At 38.8% G+C, this 23435-nt stretch overlaps 1 protein-coding gene across 1 annotated transcript in view; it reads left to right on the plus strand.

The window, feature by feature from the left end:
• Window positions 1–23435, plus strand: part of LOC122794026 (ryanodine receptor 1-like) — a 2146276-nt gene that overhangs the window by 130153 nt on the left and 1992688 nt on the right. Inside the window, 2 exon segments of the mRNA XM_044062140.1 lie at window positions 16456–16575; window positions 17658–17762. Of these exon segments, the coding sequence (XP_043918075.1) occupies window positions 16456–16575; window positions 17658–17762 (225 nt within the window).

A 23435-nucleotide genomic window follows, 5' to 3' on the forward strand; every position in this document is an offset into this window, starting at 1 on the left:
ATGTGTATATAGTAGACAAATGATCTGAGGGTGCTCCCAGGGTAATTCATTGATAAAAACTGGGAACTGCAGTAGGCTTCAATCAGAACCCTGAGGTACTCTGAGGTCCACCCATGGAAATAGAATGTATTAATAATAAAATACAATAATAAATATGACGCAGATACATTGCTAATACATTACTAGCTGTTATACATTGCTTGGATGTGGGATGCAGAACCACTACACTGCATCTTGTAAGATACAAAGCATTGATTGTTTGCTTAAATTCCTTAGTACTGTTGCTCTGATTTGCTATACTTAAGTGATGCCTTGGTTAGTGCTAGTTCCAGAGGTGCTGTAGTGTGTATGGTCACTTATAAACTGTTAATATAGATTCCAATGTCCAGGGTTAGTGCCCCAATGTACCACACTCCAATGAGCTACAAACATTTCCAGAGAACAGTAGTACTCACCAAGTACAATAAAGCCAAAATTAGAATGAACCATCTGTGTATATTGCACAGTTTGCATCAATGAATCCCCAAACTCAAACAGTATTTGCCTGCAAGGTATAGATTTATATTTTCTTATATGGAGTCATCATTTAATTATAGACTGAAGAATGGCAACTACTTTGCACTTATAGTCATAAAAGGATTAACCCCAGCTAGACTTCTTACTTTAGAGGGAATACACCTCACTCCTTCATGACAGATGCACCTATACTGACCTCAGACCTTAACCCTATACTTTTAGATGTATATTAAAATTAGACTGAGTTCCATTTCCCAGTAAGATCCCCACAGCTACATGTGAAAGCTCTTATAAACCTCAGTTGCATGCAGTGAAGAGCCTAAATGCAAAATATGCAATCCAGTTGTGCCCCATTAAACTGCAGCAGCGATATTTAAACAAATTATTTTTAGTCTTATGAAAAATGTAAATGTATCACCCATCTGCTGGTTACATCTTGGTATCATTTACATGTACATAATATGACTGTTTCTATGTAATGTACAGGCAGACATAATTCACTCACACCCTATTCGCTACCCCCATCTCTGATTACTTAAATAGCATCGTAACCCACTTCCTGCAGCACAGCATGCTAACAACAACCCGTACTGAAATGATCATTGCCAGATTATAGTAATCCCTAACGCACACCACCTGCGTGTGCTATATATTCATAAACAGTATAAAAGGGAAAGTAAATGAAGGTTGATTCTTCAGCAGTACGTCCCTAACTTTAGTTAATAACTGTATCCTATAAAGCAGGCAAAAATGCATTCTTCAGTAGTAACAGTAATTACAATCATTCTAACAGTAATACCTTCCTCCACAGTAAACCACTATACTTTATACCACTCGAATCAAGCAGGAACCCTACACAAACATGTATGTAACTCACCTCAATTACATCAAATTTCTTAAACAAAAAATATATGAAGCAACTCCTACAATGAGTCCCATCCTTACAAAAATCCACTTAAAGAGTATCACAAATAATCCAATGACTTAAACAACCACCGTTTAAATTCAACCATTTTTCATATGGAAAGAAGGAGAATCATCATATAATATGAAATTATAAATTAAACTTATAGGAGACATGCAACTGAATCCTGGCCCTTCCTCTACTTTTGGCCTTAAAAACCCCATAAGAAGTATGGACAACAAAACTTTAATGTCTACTATCAGACTGACCATGCCAAATAAATGCTTTCAGACTATCACTAAAGAATTTAAATTTTTAAACCATGATATTTGGGGCATCTACGATAAAATCAAGCATGTGTAGGCATTTACATGCCAGATATCCTAGTTATTACAGAAATGCACCAATGACCACATAAAACCACTTATTACAGAACCACACTAAAAAGCACATAAAACCCCACAAATTAAACCATAACACTGTCTTTGGCAATGACAGATCACGTGAAGGAACAAGAGGTATATCAACAAAAGAACATTTGAGCTGTATGATATTATGAGAGGAAAGAGACTAGCATAATAACCTCAACATTTGCCAAAGGAGAAAAACATAGTATTCAGGACAACATACTGGAATGATTATTAAATAAAACTAATACAACTTCTGAATAATCATATCTCTCATCAGGCGACCAACTAACTAAACTGCATTAAAAATATCCCTGACGTAGGTAGTTCACTAGACCAGATGCTGGTTTCAAATATAGCCAGTTTTTAAATCTACTGAAACTTTAGCAGATTCCATTAGTGACCATTACAACATGTTCCTCGGACCTCGGTAACCAAGGTAAACTGGTAAGCAATCACAGATGCCTTAAGGTTTATAGCTTCAAAAACATAAAACCAGACTATTTAAGTTCATTTTCTTATTAGACAGGAGTCTCTTAGACCACATTTCAAACAGAAGAAATGACAAACAATTACTACAAATCAGAAAAAAAAGGTACTAGACAGCCCTACCCCACTAAATCATTTACAGTCAAAATGCATCACAATTTTGGTTGAATGATGCACTAAAAGCAAAGAAAATAGAAAGAGACAAAGCCAGTTACAATATATATATAGATATACATTAGCAATAACCCATGACAGGGTGTAGGTATCACAGGATTAACCTACCGTTGGCATGGTTTAATCATGGGGGAGAAGACCAAGTAATTAAACAAAGCTAACCGCGGGTTAGTCCTGTCATGCCCACGCCCAGTTGTGGGTCCTTGCTACTATGCAATGATACTTTTTAAAAAGAAACTGCTTAACATTCTTAAATGATGTCTTTGTATAACAGCGCTGTAGTGTTCTTTCACGTTCTTCCTTGTTTGCTGATGCACACTTGCACAATACATCAATACAGTGCAGGAGAAACAATGGAGTACATTGCTGATTGCTGTCTTTTTTGTTTTTCACAAAATGCAAGAAATGTGTACCAAACCCAACATGATAGATACAAAGGTCCAAAAATAGGGACAGAGTTTTAAATATTGCTCTTATGAACTTAGAAAGTTCCTGAACTAGGTTTTGTGTTGGCATACATTTTCGAAAGGATATAAAGGTGGTGGTGTTTCCATATACATAAAGGATGTGCACACCTCCAGACTAGTAGCTCAACATAACTCACCTGAGATACTTCAGGTGCAGCTAACAGTGGGTAAGACAGTGATTCAGGTCGTAGCCTGATATAGGTCCCCAACCATGTCCCAAGACTTACACTCCACATTGCTAAGCACCTTGGAGAATATTAGGGTCCAACCTAACACTCTCATACTGGGCATCTTCAACTACCCCTCCATTAACTGGGAAATCTACTCATGCACCAATGCACTTGCCCAACATTTCCAGGAATTCATTAATTCCAATGCCCTGGACCAGCTCATTCTTATCCCCACTAGAGGTAACAACATCCTTGACCTGGTCATTACTACCATGGGCAACCGTTGCTCTACACCAATACTCAACTTCTCCGTGGTAGATCCAACCACACACTAATCACCTTGGAAATCCACATAACTCCCACCTGCCTCAACCCCCCCCCCCCCCCAAAGGTAATCACCATGAAAAACTTCTCCAAAGCTAACTTTGGGCTCTGTACAAATACATACACAAATGCATGGATCTCACCATACCCAACAGAACCAAGATGCTCTCCTCCAAAACAAGGAAGCCAATCTGGTGGTCTCCTGCCATAAACAAACTCTACAACAGAAGGAGGAAACTGATGCAGAATAAGGTGAAGTCCCAAGACTGGAAAAAACTGAAAAACTCCCTTATCAGCCTCAATAAAAAGTTGAGATCTCTCATCAAATCCTCTAAAGTTCACTATGAAAACAGAATTACAGCAGATAGTAAAGAAAACCACAAGGCCTTCTATAGTTATGTAAAGAATCTCCAGGGCAATACCCAGATTTGCTCTGAGCTACTGCACAAAGCCACCTCCTATATTGAGCCAACAGATATTGCCAATATACTGGCCGACAGATTCAGTGCCAACTTTGCCGCCCCCCCCAGGGGACCAGTCACAATACCAGTAGATTGCCAGGCACCCAGTAATACTGCTGCACAGGTTAAAACAGCACTGTCCAATGCCAAGAATACAGCTTCTATGGGACCTGACAATATCCCTAGCTGTGTTCTACATGAACTACAGAGTGAACTGGCACCTCACCTGTGTGCCCTTTTCAATCACAGCCTCACCTCAGGATTTGTCCCTACCAAATGGCACATTGCTAAAGTCATCCTCTCCACAAAGTAGGAGCGTCTACAGACCATGGGAACTATTGCCCCTTTAGCCTGATGAGTCAGATATGCAAAGCTATGGAATGCATCATCATGGACCTAAAAAACAAGGATATAGGGAATCTCCAAACTCTGGATCCCACACAGTTTGGTTTTGTGAAGGGTAGATCATGCCTTCTCAACTTGGTCACCTTCTTTGAGTCAGTCACCAGAGCTATGGATGAAGGCAAGGTGGTTCATACAGCCTACCTTGATCTGGCCAAGGCCTTTGATACCACTCCCCAATCAAGAATCATAGAAAAACTCACTAAGCTAGGCATCATCCCCTATATCACTAGGTGGGTTGCAAACTGGCTCACAGGTAGAACCCACAGTGTGAAAGTAGCGAACTCCAAGTCAGACTGCCGACCAGTCATGAGTCAAGTCCCACAGGGTTCAGTCCTCTCCTGTTTGGTATCTACTTCTCTGAAGTCCAGGTCAGCACAAAGGGACTCTGGTTGACAAAGTTCGCAGACGATTGCAAGTTGGTAGCTATTATTATCCCCGAGTGATGTTGACATCCTACAGAAAGCCTCACTGAGACCAACGACTGGTGTCAAAACCATTGCCTTAAGCTCAATGCCAAAAAATGTGCCGTCATCCCCTTTGGAAAAAGCATGGTTCCCATGAATTACCACATCGATGGTAGTCCACTGAACACAGAAGGCATTATAAGAGATCTGGAAACACAGGTTGACAGCAATCTCTCTTGACCACCACATTGTCACTGTAGTCAGAAAGTCCTTCTATGTGGCACATCTCATTACTAAGGGTTTTGCATCCAGGAAGAAAGAGGTCATTGTCTCCCTCTACTCTTCCTTCATTAGGCCAATCATTGAGTACAATGCACCATTTGGCATGTACCTTACAAGACACCTGCAACAACTGGAGAGGCCACAAAAGTACCTCACAAAGAGGATCCTAGGCCTTAAACATTTGTCCTATATGGACAGACTAAAAAAACTCCAACTATTCTCTGCCTCATATCGCCTACTTAGAGGTGATCTCTGCTTGACTTACAAAGCCATGTCTGACCCAGCTCTGTTAGAAATGCTACATCTAAAGAAATCCTAATCCCTCCACACCAAATGCTCCAGAGACCTCAACCTCATTACCACAATCAACAGAACATGGTGGAGGGACAGGTTCATAATCCAGAGACTGCCCATGCTAAGGAATAGACTTCCTGTACAAGTCAAGCAGGCACTTCACTGGCCCTCTTCAAGATAAATCTTGATGAGTGGATGGGAAATAGAAAATTCACCCCAGGGATCACTCCAGTGCCTTTACTCGACAAAGCACTGGGAACTAACGTTGGGTGGCATGATGCCAGGGTAATCCTATGGGCTAGGCTTGTAAAAGCCTCAGGGCCATTAGCCTAGTACACATCTATGAACCTATGAAGCCTGAACCAGAAACGTCTGTCTTTATTTAATGAGTTCAATCCCTGATGACATGCCAGAAGAAAGTAATTTTTATGAGGAACAGACCAAAACAATGGGGCAAAAATCTGAACATTCTGTGAAGTTCTGGACAGTTGAGAGGTACGAGTGTCTGCCAAGATTTTTGGAGGGACACCACAAATATACAAGGAAAATCAGTTACATTTCTATTTATTTAGTTTTTGCAAACATACCTGATTTTTCTTGTATTTTGCTCCATCCTCTAGGCATATCCCAATAGAAATGTCTGGTTGCTCAGTGTTACTTCAGCGGCCAGACTTTTTTCTATTGGTAGATGCACAATTTACAGTGGGTATGCTGGCTGGGTTGCCCAATCAACATGCACATTTTTGAATGGCAGTGAGCCGTTACTGAATAACTATGCATACATACATATATATGTTTGTATATTTATACACATACATACTGTACTACTCTCAGGCAAGCCTACAGCACTACAAGAAGTTAAAAGAGCAAGTGCAAACACTAAATAAATAAATAAACACAAAATAGACAAAACTGCTTCTTTAACTGTAGTAACCTATTATACGCCTGACAGATAAAAATCTAAAATAAGATAAATATGCTATTTAATCCAGGACACACTGCTTCCATTCTCCCTGTCCGAACTGCCAAATTATTGCAGAATTATTTTGAAACAGCGAGCTCTATCATATCACCTCTTCGGGTCTATCTCACGAAATCGAACTTCCAAAATGTCGAACATCATAAGTTCGAACTTGGAAGATCGAAATGTGACAACATCGAAACTTCGGAACAGCGATTTATTTCCCAGGGAAAAAATTTGCTGTTCTGAAAAACACACACACAACACAAGCACACCAAAAACTTTATAAACCTATACTAAACCTTACATACACAACTATCTATGCACTAACCTTAACCCAAACCCTAACCCTAAGGTCTGTCACTGTCGCACACTTACCTTATCCGCACCCTAACCCTAAAGTCCTTCACTTTCGCCCACTTACCTTACCCGCACCCTAACCCTAAGGTCCGTCACTATGCCACACTAATTTACCTTATCCGCACCCTATCCCTAAAGTCCCTAAAGTCCGTCAGTATCGCACACTTACCTTACCCACACCCTAACTCTAAGTTCCGTCAATATCACACATTTACCTTAACCCATTCTGTAATTTTCACACTACAGTGGAGAAAATGTCGAAGCCGCAGAAACGGCCAACTGAATTCTTTCCCTGGGAAAGAATTCGGATTGCCGTGGCTTCGACATTTTCAACTTTCGAACTTCCAAGTTTGACTTTCTGGTGTTCGAAGTTCTGGAAGTTCAGTTTCGTGATAGGAGCCCACCTCTTCTACCTGTACCCTTCCCAAACCTCAGTTTGCAACCAGTGCAGCAGTTCCAATTAAAGGATGTTAATAGATTTGCAATCAGAAAGACATATAAAAGAAAATTAAACAGCATGGGTCTGCCTGCTCAGACAGTCTTTTCTCAAAATTCACAAGAATGGCCTCAAATTCTTTAGCTGTCCCCACCACACATTTGCTAAACAAGAGTGTAACAGAAGGGATGGTCCCATCAATATGGAAAGAGGATCATAGCATTTATTTAGGTGAAGGGGATGCCACTACAGAACCCAATAACTTTAGACCCATACCTATTCTGAGCATTCTGTTAAAATCCTTAGTATATACAGTCCTCCAAAAACTCACTTTCATTAAACCATCTCAAGAATTCAAAACACCATTTCTGGAAAGGTTACTGAGTAAATACTGCATTGTTAGTGGTAACAAACTTCACCAAGGCTAAACTTAACCCAGGAAAAGTGATAAGCAAGCTGTTGTTAGGTCTGTCCAAAGCCTTTGATACCACGGTCACTTAAGAATTATAAACAGGATGCGCAATGATTCCAAAGCTACATTTTGTACAGAAAATTTGCTGTTAAATGGGGTCAAATTCTTTACATAGAATTCACAGCCAATGAAAGTGTAATCCAAGGATCCCCAACAAATCCCTACAATTCAGCATACATGCCAATACCTTGCCTAATCACAGTGGATTTCTGTATATAATTCAATAAGCTGATGCACTTTAAACCTCTGCAAAAATCTAAGGCTGGATTTTCAGTACTGGAAAAGTGTCTAAAGGATTCATGTTTAATTTTACTTAATTTTAAAATAAATACCAAACATCTCACTATTATTGTCTGCTGTACCTGCTGTAAGGCTACATATTCTTCTAAACATGAGATTAAAAAGATATCAGTTAGCAAAATCCAACACATTAACAAAATCAGATATCAAGGCTCCCTCTTAGACAACGTTCTTTCTCTAGTAGAACAAGTAAACATAACCACAAAAAATATAACTGTATGCTAGGTAGTCTATTACCTCGCCACTAATACTCTAGCCAAGCTGGTCTCCATGTTAATGTGTATACTAGACTTTTCTATGGATATACACTAGTTCAGCTAGCCTACATGCTAAACCTGAACAGACCTACCATAAAAGTATAAAATTCATTCTTGGAAGTGCCCCAGAAACTCAGCACTGTATCCTTCAATAAACTGCCCAACAGGACTATAATATGATACATACAGATTTCTTCTTCTCATCAAAGTATAATTTAGGCTTCACACTATCAAACCATATCTAGCCTCTGATGACTTAAGATCAATACAAAACCTAATAATAAAAATCTTGGGTTAGTAAATGCAACATGAACAGACGACATTATAATTACCAAATAATGATAAGATTATAAAAATGACACCAATTAAGCTGTAGGGATGATGGCAAACAATTTAAACATTGACCACTGTATATCTACCATTATCAGAAATGTTTCATCTGTAGCCCACGTAATTCTACAGTGTCGTCTAATCTCCTCAGAGAGGTCATTTATACCACTTTATACCTCAAATCTGATCCTTTATTGATAACAGTGCTACATTTTGCAGCCTTTGAACAAGCTACCTGAAAAACAAACTTAGAAAAGTACAATGTTTCCTTACTAGAGAAGTCATATAATATGACTGGAATACTTATTTATTTAGAAAGATTTCAGGAGCTGTCATTATATACTTTTCCTTATAAGTTACTTAGAAGTGATCTCTATCTGGAGTGTAAGGCAATAAGTGATCTGGTTTTATTTGAAGTCTATGCCTGGAGCTAACACCACATCAATGAAATTAGTACTAAAATAAATAATAATTGCTTCAAAGAATGTTTAGGGAACATTTCTGTTTGTAAATGCCATTTTTCAAGAAAATAGCTGAGCACATTTCAGATTTGTAAGACATATATACAGCAAGCAGTTTCAGTCTGAATGTCTTATCCATTAGTTGTGTAATAGCTTACCGCAAGTATTCAGATATTTTCCTCTGTCAGGGATATTTCCCTGCTACATCTTGACTTATACTTCCGTATTCTCTTTTTATAAACAGTATTTGTTTTTTTCTTGAAAAGGATCCCTGGACAGTCCACTTACTTGCTTAATAAATGTTTGTCTTTTCGGCTTTTCCCGGTTAGGGGTCGCCACAGCGGAACTCTGGCCCGCTAATGATTGGCAGTAGATTTTTATGGTGCCGAGTTGCCAGCCCAATGCCCAACCTTCAACAAAGGCATGCCCATTCACGCATATCTTTTGAATGCCACTCAACCGCGGGGAGGACATGCAGACTCCACACAGAAGGCACTCCAGGTGAGAATAGAATGGGAGAACCTCTTGCTGTGATGCAACAACACTACGGCTGCACCACCGCGGCTTCACTTACTTGCTTAACAAATAAATAACTTAATTATTTAAAAACATGACTGAAACATTACACAGTGCCTTTAAAGACTATGAAATAAGCTACTCCTTTCAGCCATAAGAGTTTGATTATTAATTTCCTTCAAAAGCAATGCAACTGAATCTATACATTTATGAACCAGAATGAATGGGCAGGTAGGTGGCTCCAGTAGTTGAGGAAATGGCAGGGGTGCAAACAGGAGCTATTAGTCTCTGTTAAGATCAATGGAGATCTGGGAGATGTAGCTGCTTCATGGATGAATGATATGGAGAGGTCGGGGCATTGGTTATCATTGTGATGGATGGAGCACCGGAAGGACTGGAAGAATTTGCCATCTGCCAGGCTAGGAAAGCTGCACTTACTGCTGCTAGGTCAGCAATGATAACAAGGGCACCTTGTCCTGGTAGTGTCAGAGGAGCACTGATCACATTCAGGATGGGGGTAAACTGGGCACTGATTCCTGCCTGTGAACAAGTAAGCACTGGGAGACCTGTGTTAAGAATTTTATGTCAGATCCCATGCCAAGACCAGTGACTTTTAAGAAGTGCACATTACTACCAGCAGATATACTTAATTACATGTACTGTACATACCCTTAATGTGTTTGAGGCAGGAGTGCTGTGCATACCCTTAATGTAGTAGTGGTAGGGGTGCTGTGCATGCCCTTAATGCTGTAGGGACATGGGTGCTGTGCATGCCTTTAATGTTGTAGGGACATGGGTACTGTACATACCCTTAATGTAATAGAGACAGGGGTGCTATGCATACCCTTAATGTAGTAGAGGCAGGGGTGCTGTGCATGCCCTTAATGTAGTACAGGCAGGGATGCTGTGCATGCTCTTAATATTGTAAGGACATGGGTGATGTACATACCCTTAATGTAGTAGAAGTAGGGGTGATTGGCATTGGGAGCCGTATAATCAAAGGGTAAGGGCCTGTGCTAGACATAGGAGTTCATGAATTCGAACAAAAATAACAGAATTCATTAAAGAAGTTGGGCTATATACTGTACATTACAAAACCCTGAAACATTTGAATATTAAATATATAAAAAGTGGGATGCTAGGGACAATCCCCCTATACTACCTTTCTAACTAATGGCTGTTGGTCCAGATGACATACCAGTGGAAGCATGGAGGTGCTTAGGAGAAATGGCAGTGGAGTTCTTAACCAGATTGTTTAATGAAATCTTGGAAAGTCAGAGGATGCCTGAGGAGTGGAGAAAAAGTGTTTTGGTACCTATTTTTAAGAATAAGGGTGATGTGCAGAGTTGTAGTAACTACAGAGGGATAAAACTAATCAGTCGCAGCTTGAAGTTATGGGAAAGAGTAGTGGAAGCTAGGTCAAGAAGGGAAGTGATGATTAGTGATCAGCAGTATGGTTTCATACCGGGAAAGAGCACTACAGATGCGATGTTTGCTCTGAGAGTGTTGATGGAGAAGTACAGAGAAGGACAGAAGGAGTTGCAGTGTGTTTGTGGACTTGGAGAAAGCATATGATAGGGTGCCTAGAGAGGAGTTGTGGTATTGTATGAGGAAGTCAGGAGTGGCAGAGAAGTATGTAAGAGTGGTACAGGATATGTACGAGAGTAGTGTGACAGTGGTGAAGTCTGCAGTGGGAGTGACAGATCCATTTAAGGTGGAGGTGGGATTGCATCAAGGATTAGCTCTGAGCTCTTTTTATTTGCAATGGTGATGGACAGGTTGACAGACAAGATCAGACAGGGGGCCCCATGGACTATGATGTTTGCAGATGACCTTGTGATCTGTAGTGAGAGTAGGTATCAGGTTGACGAGACCTAGAGAGGTGGAGATATGCTCTAGAGAGGAGAGGAATGAAGGTCAGCAGGACTAAGACAGAATATGTGTGTGTGAATGAGAGGGAGGATAGAGGAATGGTGAGGATGCAGGGAGTAGAGTTGGCGAAGGTGGATGAGTTTAAGTACTTGGGATCAACAGTTCAGAGTAATGGTGAGTGTGGAAGAGAGGTGAAGAAGAGAGTACCGGCAGGGTGGAATGGGTGGAGAAGAGTGTCAGGAGTGATTTGTGACAGACAGGTACCAGTAAGAGTGAAGGTCTACAAGAGGGTAGTGAGACCAGCTATGTTGTATGGGTTGGAGATGGTGGCATTGACAAAAAGGCAGGAGTCAGAGCTGGAAGTGGCAGAGTTAAAGATGTTAAGATTTGCATTGGGTGTGACAAGGATGGATAGGATTAGGAATCAGTATATTAGAGGGTCAGCTCAAGTTGAATGGTTTGGAGACAAAGTCAGAGAGACGAGATTGCATTGGTTTGGACATGTGCTGAGGAGGGATGATGGGTATATTGGGAAAAGGATGCTAAGGATGGAGCTGCCAGGTAAGAGGAAAAGAGGAAGGCCTAAGATAAGGTTTATGGATATGGAGAGAGAGGACATGCAGGCGGTTGGTGTGATTGACCAATATGCAGAGGACAGGAAGAAATGGAAACAGATGATCCAGTGTGGCAACCCCTAATGAGAACAGCCTAAAGAGAAGAAGAACCTCTACAACCTGGCCATAAAATAAGCTATATTAACAAAGACATTAACACAGTCCTATACTACCGGTATTACTGTATGTCAAATTCACTCCTAACTCTTTCAAGACTACATGCACAATTGAAAGAAAAACAGTGTGGCTGGAGGTGAACTTGCAATTCAGTAGATTCTTGTATTGTAGCATCATGTGTGTGTGACAATAGTGAAACAGTTTCTGTTAGAAGACAGAGTATGACCACTAGAGATATGTTCTTTTTCTTATTTCTTTACATCATGTTATCTTTACTTGTTCCTGCATCCAGTTATCTGTGCAGTCCAGCCTCAACCTATAATTGACTGCTTTCACTTATAACTTCTGCCTATCTCATCAACAGTCTCCACCAGTGCATTGTCTCTTCCTTTTATAACTTACATACTCTTTTGCCTGTTCTATGTAGCTTGCATCTAGAACTCATGTGCTGTTGCTTCTCCAATGTGTTTCAGGTTTCATATGTGATTACAGTGTCATATCTCCTTCTAAAGGCATATCATGCAATCATTGTATATGTTGCAGAGGTATCTAATGTACTCATATAAGCCTTCCATTTTCACATTCACCTTACACGTTTTATCACTTCAAGCTCCTAGATTCCCTTCTTTAGTGCTTCAGTTGCTTGTCATCCTTATTGGTGATCACTTTCCTCACCTACCTCCAACTTAATTTAAGGTGGGGTGTTGTTGTATTACAGTTTCCACTGTGTAACTACTTCACATCAGTGCTTGGAAGAGAACAGTACCTTGTAGAAAGCCTCTTTTTGTAGTTTCCAAGACAAACACTCAGTGTTCTTGCTCTCTCTGCCATTTCATCAGGGACTCCATGAATTCTCTAATTTTGTTTTTACTTTTCCTTATTATACATGATATCTCTGGGAATCCCAATCAGTTATATACCTTCCCACATATCGTTTCCACCTTTGGTTTTCATCAATATGTAACACCCTTGAGTGATTCAGCAGACAGTTTGCTCTTTCATGCAGAATGCTGGATGATTTGTGTTTACAACAGTTTGTTCTTTCCACTATCAGATATTTGATCACCTTCATGCAAACCAAATTATTTTTCTTTGCATTCTGTCCTCAGCTAACATTTCTTGCAACAGTATAAGTAACAAGTAATAAGTAACAAGTAATAGGATAAGTACACCTCCTCCTCCATCCACCAGTTGCATGTGCTTTTACCTCTTACCTTCTTCTCACTACTGTCCCCCTTTTACTTCCTAATTTCCGTTATCCTTGTGTCCTCCGTTCTCCCTCTGTGTCCATTCTCCCCCTTTGCAAGCCACTCCTCATTCATGATGTCACCTTGTACTTTTTGTCGTTCTAGTGTCATTCAGTGACCTTTGATCTTTTCTGGTAGCCTTTAAGTTAAATGCTGATTTGCTTTGACAACTTGGTTATTACCGTGATGCCACCTTACTCTGATGGCACCTTCCTATGATAGTACCTTACACTGATGGTACCTTACTCTGATGGCACCTTCCTGTGATAGTACCTTACACTGATGGTACCTTCCTGTGATAGTACCTTACACTGATGGTACCTTACTCTGATGGCACCTTACTGTGATAGTACCTTACACTGATGGTACCTTCCTGTGATAGTACCTTACACTGATGGTACCTTACTCTGATGGCACCTTACTGTGATAGTACCTTACACTGATGGTACCTTACTCTGATGGCACCTTCCTGTGATAGTACCTTACACTGATGGTACCTTACTCTGATGGCACCTTACTGTGATAGTACCTTACACTGATGGTACCTTACTGTGATGGCACCTTACTCTGATGGCACTTTACAGTGACAGCACCTTACTCTGATGGCACCTTACCTTAGTCTGATGGCTCCTTACTGTGTTGGTATCTTACTGTGATGGCACCTTACTTGTAATTTGCACTCACTCTGCTTGCCATACTCTTATGTTTGCTCATGTCAGACACTTATTGGCTCCTAACCACTTATGCTTCAGATATCCTCCCTTTATTATCACACATCATGTTTGAGTTTCTCATTCAGTCAGTATCTCTCATTTGACATATTTCTTTCTACTTTCTGTCTTATCGCATATTTGTTACCATCCTTGTACCATATTTGCTGAGCAAACATTTGTGATACAAGATTTTCACTTTGTATAAGGCAAGTTCTTTCTTTCCTAAATAGTCCATTTCACTTGCCCTTAGAGTTTCTTTAGTTAAACTGCAACTCTGCATTCCTAAGTGACTAGCTTTTGAAAATGGCATCATCTCCATCTACACAACTCCTACCACTCCCGGCATATATGACCTTCTCTCCATACTGCCAAATCACTGCCTCCTTCTCTAGCATACTTTGTTGGCTGCATTAACCTCTTAGCACCAGTCTGTTTCCTAAAATTCTTCCACTTGTGCATCCTACCACATTATTCCTTCTTCAGTGCTATTTTTCTCACAGGCCCTGATGAAAAGGATGGTGAAGATAGCTGTGTCTCACAAAGCATTAAACATGCTGTGCTGTCACAAGAAATGAATTAAACATGTATGAAGCCACTGGGGTTAGAAAGTTGTGAGGAAGGATGGAAGCTTTCAAATGATAAACGTATGATATAGGTTCATAGGTTGGTACTAGGCTATCGGCCCTAGGGCCTATACAAGCCTAGCCATAAAAATTCCCTGGATATTTCTTCCCATAATATTTACTTCCCTGGACCCCTGTCTAGCAGGGCGACTGACGTGATCCTCAGGTGAATTTCCTATCTCCTGTCAAGGTTTCTTTTGAAGAGGGCCAAGGAGGCACTCTGCTTGACATGTATGGGCAGTCTATTCCAGAGTATGGGGAGTCTCTGGGTCAGGAACCTATACCTCCAGCATGTTTTGTTCATTGTGATGACAAGATTTAGATCCATGGAGCATGTGGCTCTGAAGGATTGGGATTTCTTTAAGTGGAGCATGTCCAACAGCTCAGGGTATGACATGGCCTTGTATGCTAAGCAGAGATCTCCTCTGAGCAGACAATATGCCACAGAATAATGCTGGAGTTATTTTAGACTGTCAGCATAAGGCATCTGCTTTAGGCCTGTGATTCTTTTAGTGAGGTATTTCTGCGGCCTTTCCAGCTGTTGCAGATGTCTTGTGAGGTACATACCCAACGGGGAGTTGTACTCTATAATGGGTCTAATGAGGGATGAGTACAGTGGGACCTCCTTTTTTCTGGATGAGAAGCCCTTAGTGTTGAGGTGTGCCACATAGAAGGATTTCCTGACTGTTGTGGCGATGTGGTTATCAAAGGTGAGATCACTGTCCACCTGTGTCCGTAAATCTCTCATCACACTTTCGGTGTTTAGTGTACTGCCACCTATGTGGTAATTTATGGGTACATGGTTTTTCCCAAAGGGGATAACTATACATTTCTTGGCATTAAGCTTGAGCACATGGCTCTGGCACCAAGCATTTGTTTCTGTAAGGGCCTTTTGTAGAATATCCATATCATTTGGGGATTCAATAATGGCTTCCAGTTAGCAGTGATCTGCAAACTTTGTTAGCCAGAGTCCTTCAGCATTGGCCTGTACTTCAGAGAAGTAGATGCCAAACAAGAGTGGTCCCAGGACTGAACCCTGAGGTACTCCACTTGTCACTTGTCTGGAGCTGGATTTGGAGACGGCTACTTTTACAGTCTGGGTTCTGTCAGTAAGCCAGTAAGCAAGTGATGTAGGGATTTATATATATGTTCAGAGCATGCCTTCTGCAGTTCTACTGCTTCCAGTAAAGGTTGTAAGACACTTAAACAAAATGACAGTCCAAGAAGAAAACAAACATAGAACTGCAAATGAGACAGGTTTTCCTCAACCCGTAATTAAAATTATCCTTCAATGTTTGTGTGTTATTTGCTGTGCAGAAAGAAGCCATAATCTCAGTGACTGTATTAAAATAAATTACTGCAACCATTATGTCTACTGGCTTGAGAAGGGTACTGAGTTTAGTTACTTTCTCAGTTATGTATTCAGAAACTTGTGATGTCTGTCCAAAATTTAAGCATATAGTTAACAAGTGCAACATTCAACTTCTTCAGATCAAAGATAATCTGAAGATGTCTTTTGTAGTAGAACTTGAGAGATGGCCTTGTACCCTCATCTCACTAATGCAGCCAAATTCTGAGATGTATTACAAATACTGACTGCAGATTTATTTTAGCTAATGTCCACAGTCCAGCCTTCCTGCTGAAGTTCCAGGCAAACACAATTATTCTTTTGCATGGTATTTATCATGATATTGCTCATTGTGTGATGGTAAACATATAAATAATAAAACAGTTCATTATACAGCCTTTTGAAATGTCATTTAGTGCAAGGATGATTGCACTAGTCATTTGTTGTAGAGCTTAGAATTCCTGCTTTTGTGAAACAATGGAAGGGGGGTGGACTTTCTTCAAGTAACGTCACAGTCTTCTTGTTTCCTAGGGTGATGATGTTGTTCTACAATGTACTGCAACCATTCTGAAAGAACAGCTCAAACTATGTCTGACGGCTGAAGGCTTTGGTAACCGACTTTGCTTCTTAGAACCTACCTCAAATGCTCAGGTATGCTTTAGTCTAAGCACGCTTGCTACTCTTTTTTCTCCAATTTGTGTTGCATTTGTTTTGCTATATAAATGCCCTAGTAATTTGTTTACATGTGGGATGTGAGCAGAAGTTATATAAAGTAGTATATAACTTTATTATTTCTACCACTCCAAGCACTGTTTCCATTGACTACAATTGATTGATTGGTTGGTTGGATGGTGTCACCTCTTCAGTCAGATATTTCCCTAAAAAAATCAGATATAGTTCTGTCTGCTATATTTTTCCACTTTAAGTAATGATGCTGAACTATTTATATGTTCCTGTTCAAAGAGACAGTTGTGGGGAACAAGTAGAGGCAAAAATAATCTCCATACCAGGACCATGATCTCATTTTAAGAGGGCACAGTCATAACCCAGAATTGTGCTGTTAATCTTCCTTAATGATACAGATGATAAAGGAAAAATGGTGCATTTCTTTTTTACTTCAGATGGGTTACCTAAGACAACAAGATTGTACAAAACTTATCTTGCAATAATGGATGGATAAATACATTACAGAAAAATTACTGATGTGGACTGGCTCATAACTGTAACCTTGATTGTGGTGATTGTATTAGTATGTTATTGATTAAAATCAGTTGGATGTGTAGGTGTATAAGTTCACTCAGACATACTTATCTACAAAGTACCTATTGATATGGCTTTCTCAAATAAAAGTATCTGATACCTTGTATGTATGAGTGTTGCTCTTTTTATCCAGGTAAATAATTATGTGAACATATGTAGTAGGGACTAACAAAATGTACTTCATATTTAGATCAATAAAAGTGTAACTGCCAACAGCTGGTTAAGTTATCAAAGTATGTCAGTACTACAACAGCAGCAGCTGTTTATCATCTGTCATCATATATTTGTTTTAGTGTTTCATTTAAAATTCTTGTATTGTTTTAGTTTATAACTGAGAAAATAATCTGTGGTGATTTTTTTTACCAGTGTTGTCTTCAATTGGGGCAGTATGAAAGTAAACCAAGCTTGCAGTATCTGTCAAGAAACTAAAGCATACGTTGACTTACAGAAGTTACTATTTTTATTTCCCCTAGAATGTTCCCCCAGACCTTGCAGTATGCTGTTTCGTTTTGGAGCAGTCTCTGTCGGTTCGAGCTCTACAAGAGATGTTGGCAAATACTGTTGAGATGGGTAGTGAGGTGAGAGCACCATATAATGTTGAATTAATCACAAGCATTATTAACTTATTAACAACAATATGCACCAGTAGGTGAACAGTATAAGCCTGGCAGTCTAGGGCTGCAACTTGGAGTCATGCTGATACTTGTTAATCAGTGTATAATGATAAGCATTCCCATTACTCTGCCGAAGGTTCACTTGCTCAAACCAGTGAAGCTGTGATGACGAATTTTATTCAGCATGGTTCTGTATAAATGAATAGGAAATATAAGAAAAGCTAATGAACAACTAAATAAATCCTAAATCACAACCAACTGGCTAACATATCAAAAGAGGATGAATAATACAATTACAAAGATGTGTCTTTAGTTCAGAAAGGATTTAAAAGGATGTGCAGCATAAATGGAAAGCTTTGTTCCATTTGTTACAAGAATTTATTGTAAATAAAATCTGAACCTTTCACTAACAAGCTGTGACATAACTGGGTGATCAAAATATAGGAACCATAGTACTATGGTAACTTATATATATATATATATATATATATATATATATATATATATATATATATATATATATATATATATCAAAACTATATATAACATCACCAAAAAGAAAGTATTGACTCATTGCATGCAACACAAACAGTTGTGGATAATGAGAGTGCATGTGTACTCGTGTTGCAGCACATGTATGCAACATGTTACTTTGGGTAATGTACACAGGAAACATTGAATCTTTTTCTTTATAAATGAGGGACAATGGAGCACCCCTTTCAGAATGTTGCAGCATACACTGTGGAATTGCAACCTGCATGTTTTATTTACCTTAGTTCCATTTAGGGAATTTCTGAAAATGGGGAGGGTGTAAAAAACTCTATCATCTAACTCAGCTTTATGAAAACATAACATAGCTATAACCAATTATCACAAAAGAGTATGAACTGGGGGCACTCAAATTAAAAGATTAGAAGATATGACAGACTTGTATAACAACTTCATGCCGCTTCCTTAACTACTGAATGGATTTAATGACTATAGGAGATTTATTATTTGAAAACATTGCTATCTTAAAATAAAGAATTAAAATAATGAGATAATAAGATAAAAATAAGATAGGATATTTATAAATAAAAGGTTGTTGAGCAGGAAACAAAATAAATGACTAAAACACAGAGGTTTTCTGGGAGGGAAAATATTCTCAATAACAACAGAAATCACCAAATGTAGAAGGGAGGTGACATTGTAAGCAGCACGGTAAATAAAGATTATGGAAAGATGAAAACAACTAAGGATTTGTTACTTGAATCCCTATAACGAAGGAAGGAAAAATAATTACAGTTAAAATAATATTACAAAAACGACAAAGACAAAAATGAAGATTTCTACCTGTATTAGATTACCATGAAATATTTGGCTTAACATTTTTGTCCAATAAATATAATTCTAGTGATTGATAATTCAAATAGTATGAATCTAGAGATTTATGTTATATAATGGATATCCAACTGATTGGAGAGGTGGAAATTCAGAGCTGGTGATGAAGGAAGAGTACATGCAGCTGAAAGAATTTCACATAGCTCTCTGTTCTGGATTCTATATTAATTTTATGAATAAATAAATAAAAGTTATGCAAATAAAAGTAGTTTCAAAATATGCTGTTAACATAAAATAAAAAAAAATGTTTGGTACAAATAAATATTCAAAATCTTTTCCAAAGCTAAATAAAATTACAATATACAAAACCTAGAGAATTAAAGTCTCATATGCTAAAATCAGGGATTCTGTGCAGTAAGATAATAAATTAATTTAGAAAAGGCATTAAATCTAAGCAAATAATTTATAAAATGGATGGAATATGAGCAAATATATTTGAAAGTGTATAACTTCTGAATGCACTGGTGGATAGAAGATCAAGATTCAGACAACATATTGAAAAAATGGCAAGTGAATATAAAAAAAATCCCTTTTTTCTACATGCTTTATGCCCCTGTACCTAAAAAACAGCAATTCTCCCCTAATGAGACTTTGTCCAGTCATTCTCCCCTACTAATGGGATTACCACAGTACAACATGGGGTGAGACTCATTTAGAGGTGGTGATCATATATGCAGCCATGAGTGTTGCTTCGGCGCTTGCTGATTTCCCGTCAGTGAGGGTGTTTGTATTTCTAGGTCTCACCCTTTCAGCAGTGAGAAGAGCTACATAAGCCACTGCGGAGGTATGTACAATGGCTTCATCCTGCAATTGCATGCAGCTGTCCACTTTTTGATAAAGGCTACCATCAGCCATTGGCTTGATAAGATAAAAATTCACCCTCTCTAGAATGTACATAGCAATCTTCTCCCTCTTTGAGGGATTGTGGCTGTATATGTCCTGCTACCCCCTGCCACTCCCTTCTATGGTGGGCATGCCCATCCTCTCCTGCCAACTGTGTCAATGGCTCCGAGCCACTAATCAAAGTCAGGTCACCTCAGCCATAGTCAATGCTTTATCCCTCTCTGCCACCTGTCCTGACTGAATGTAAAAATGTTTACATATAAACTGAAATGTGTATCATCAATAAAAAGGTTTTGAGTTCTCCATGATAAAGAGTAAAATATAATGTTCCTGCTTATTCTGGACACCCTGTAAAACAAATGATATAACTGAATATTGAGATAAAATAAAATATTAATAATGTGCTGTATACAAAATGGAATATGCAAGGGTCTAGTGTTGGATAAAATATCTTGCAATGTTAGAGGCAAGAAGCATAATTTGTGATTAGTGCCAAAGCTATGATTTACAAAATATGTTTCCTAGCATCGTAGTATAAATTGCTCTGCGTATGTGATGCCACACCTCCAACATATTAATTTATCATGACTTGTTTTTATCCTGTGAGATGAGCTTTTAATATTTCTTATAAATTTGAAGGAAAACAATGGGGACTATTCAGAAACATTTAGCATAAAGCATTAAGCAAAATAATGTGAAAAGTGGTAACATGCAGGGAGATTTAGATGCACAAGATAGCATGGTCATATTACAGGAGAAATAGGACAGTATGCTTTATATGCAATTTACTGCATAATACCATGCAAATGAGGTGAGTCATGCAAATGAATATCATTGCATATGAAAATAATGAAAGGCAACATGGATGAGCAATTCAGAGAAGTATAGTAACATATGTGCTATGTGTTGTGGCATTCATTTTGAACACAGTGAAGTGTTATTGTACAGGAGATAGACTTTCATCAATATGCAAGCAATCGCAGCAGCCATAGACAAACAACAGGTGCTTATGGATGCTTTCTGGGCTAGTGTACATCATGTTGTGCATTGCTACCTTTCTCATCACAAGTGGGTTTACCAGTGCCTGTCATGACATTGTTGACTTCTGCATTGTGAACAGGCTGACCATATAGAGTTTGCAGACTTGTGTTACCCACACAAGGAATCAGGGGGATATGTGGAATGCCCATTACTGTGGGTATGAAGATATGTGTAGCATTAGCTATCCTTGGCACAGGAACCTTTCAACATCCAACAGGTGTCACAATAGGAATTTTGTAGGCATCCGCCATGCAGATCCTATACCAGCTCCTTGAAATGATGCTGCAGCATATATGGTTTTCATAGATAGCAGGGCAAAGCACCATTATGTAAGCATTTTGCAAAATGTCCCATTTCCCTGACGTCCTAGGAGCCATCAGTTGGACACATACTGCCATCAAGACCTCACCTGCTCCACACAGTTTCTAGTACATCAACTGGAAAGGCTTCCACTCCATTAACTGCCAGGTAAAGTGCAGTCTAAAATTCACAAAATGAATTACCCAAAGGGTAAAAAACTAGTAAAAATGAAAAGAACCACGTCTGAAATACTTTGCAGAGGATTTAATAAAAAATAAAAAAGTCACTAAATACACCATAGAACTTCACTTACTAAGCACTTTCACCATTAAATTATGGCATCATCAGAGTAAGTAAAATCCTAACACATCAGATGTTAAATACATACCCTAATAAGTTAACATCCAATAAAAAACAGTTTAGATGACATAACTTAAATACATGAATATTAATCTTGTCTACACACAACAGCATTTAAAACCATGCTATGCAAAACATTGTTGCGAAAAATATTTATCGCTGAAATTGGTATTATAAGAAAAATTCTTTTGACAACCAAAGCAGCTGACACACAGCTAAAACACTGTATTATATTCTGCTAGCCCTGTCTTTTAACACGGGTTTTAAAGAAACGTAGTCATTCAAACCCAGTGGGCTTGTGGCATCTAAAATAATTTGCCACTTGTATTCCAATAATTCTACCTTCAGTTTGTCATTTCCCCCCTCTCATGGTGTGTTACCCTATCAATAACGAAGAATATAAATTTCTTAAAGTCATCGCAGTGTATACTGTGCATATATAATGCATTATGTATATTTTTAGTTTTTATGGTCCTTAGATGTTCTACAATCCTGTCCTTTAACCTACAAACAGTTTTGCCCACATAGAATGCATTGCAACTGACACAAGTGGCAATGTATACCACTTGTTGTGTGTTGCAACTGCACCTGCCTGGGCATCTCAAGGTTTTCATATAATTGGCCCCCACAACATTGGGTCCGTCATTGATAAACCTACAAAATTTGCAGGTTCCACATTTATACATCCTAGAACAGTTATAAGTAGTTCTAAGACCCTCCAAAATTTCTTTAATATTTCTACCCCTTGAATATACTATTTTTGGAACATTGCCCAAATCCTGTTTCATAATTTCATTAAACACTGTGTCCCAAACTTTTTTAACCACCTCCACTATACCGATACTTTGACTATTATACTTCAATACTAGTGCCTTACCATCCACAGTATTAGTCCTTTGAGGTATATCAGGGCTAATACCTCTTAAAATAGGTGTATATACACTCCCTCCTTTCCCCAGGACTTTATTTCTAATCTTTAACAACATCTTTACAGATATCCCCTATCTAAAAAGAACGCTATAAGAATATAAAATTCTTTAATACAGGTGTAATCATTACTAACAAGTCTTGAAAGTCTCACCATCTGGCCCTTGACTATTCCTCTTTTTTGGTGTGGGGGGGTGGCAGCTATTATAATGTAACAGGGAATTACTGTGTGTTACCTTCCTAAAAATGTTGCTATGTAAAATGATAGCAGATTTAATCAATTTAATATCCAAAAAATCAATTTCTGATTCATTCCACTTACTAGTGAACCTAAAGAAAGGTGTAGTACCATTTACGTATTCAACAAATGACATAGCTTCATCCTTACTACCTTTCCACAATATCAATATATCATCCAAAAATGGTTATAAAGAGCAATCTTGTCATTGTATAATGAATGCAACACAAACTCTTCCTCCCAATACAGGAGGACTAAATTAGCAAATGTGGGGGCACACTTAGCCCCCATTGCCACCCCCGAGATTTGCTGGAAAATGTCCCCTTCATACACCACAAAATTGTTCTTCAACACCATTTCCACATGATGTCATCATGTTGATTTTGTCAGCATTTAATTTACCACTGTTAACCAAACTATGGGTAAAATATTCAGTGCTTACATCATGGGGAATTACTGTAAATAGATTGGTGACATCTATAGTCAAAAAGACCAGTCAAAACTTGTGTTAGAAACCCTGTCCAATCTTTGAAGACAATGCCAAGAAT

This window comes from Protopterus annectens, chromosome 1.part0 (assembly GCF_019279795.1).
Source record: "Protopterus annectens isolate FY-2018-M chromosome 1.part0, PAN1.0, whole genome shotgun sequence".
In the NCBI taxonomy this organism is placed as follows: Eukaryota; Metazoa; Chordata; order Ceratodontiformes; family Protopteridae; genus Protopterus; species Protopterus annectens.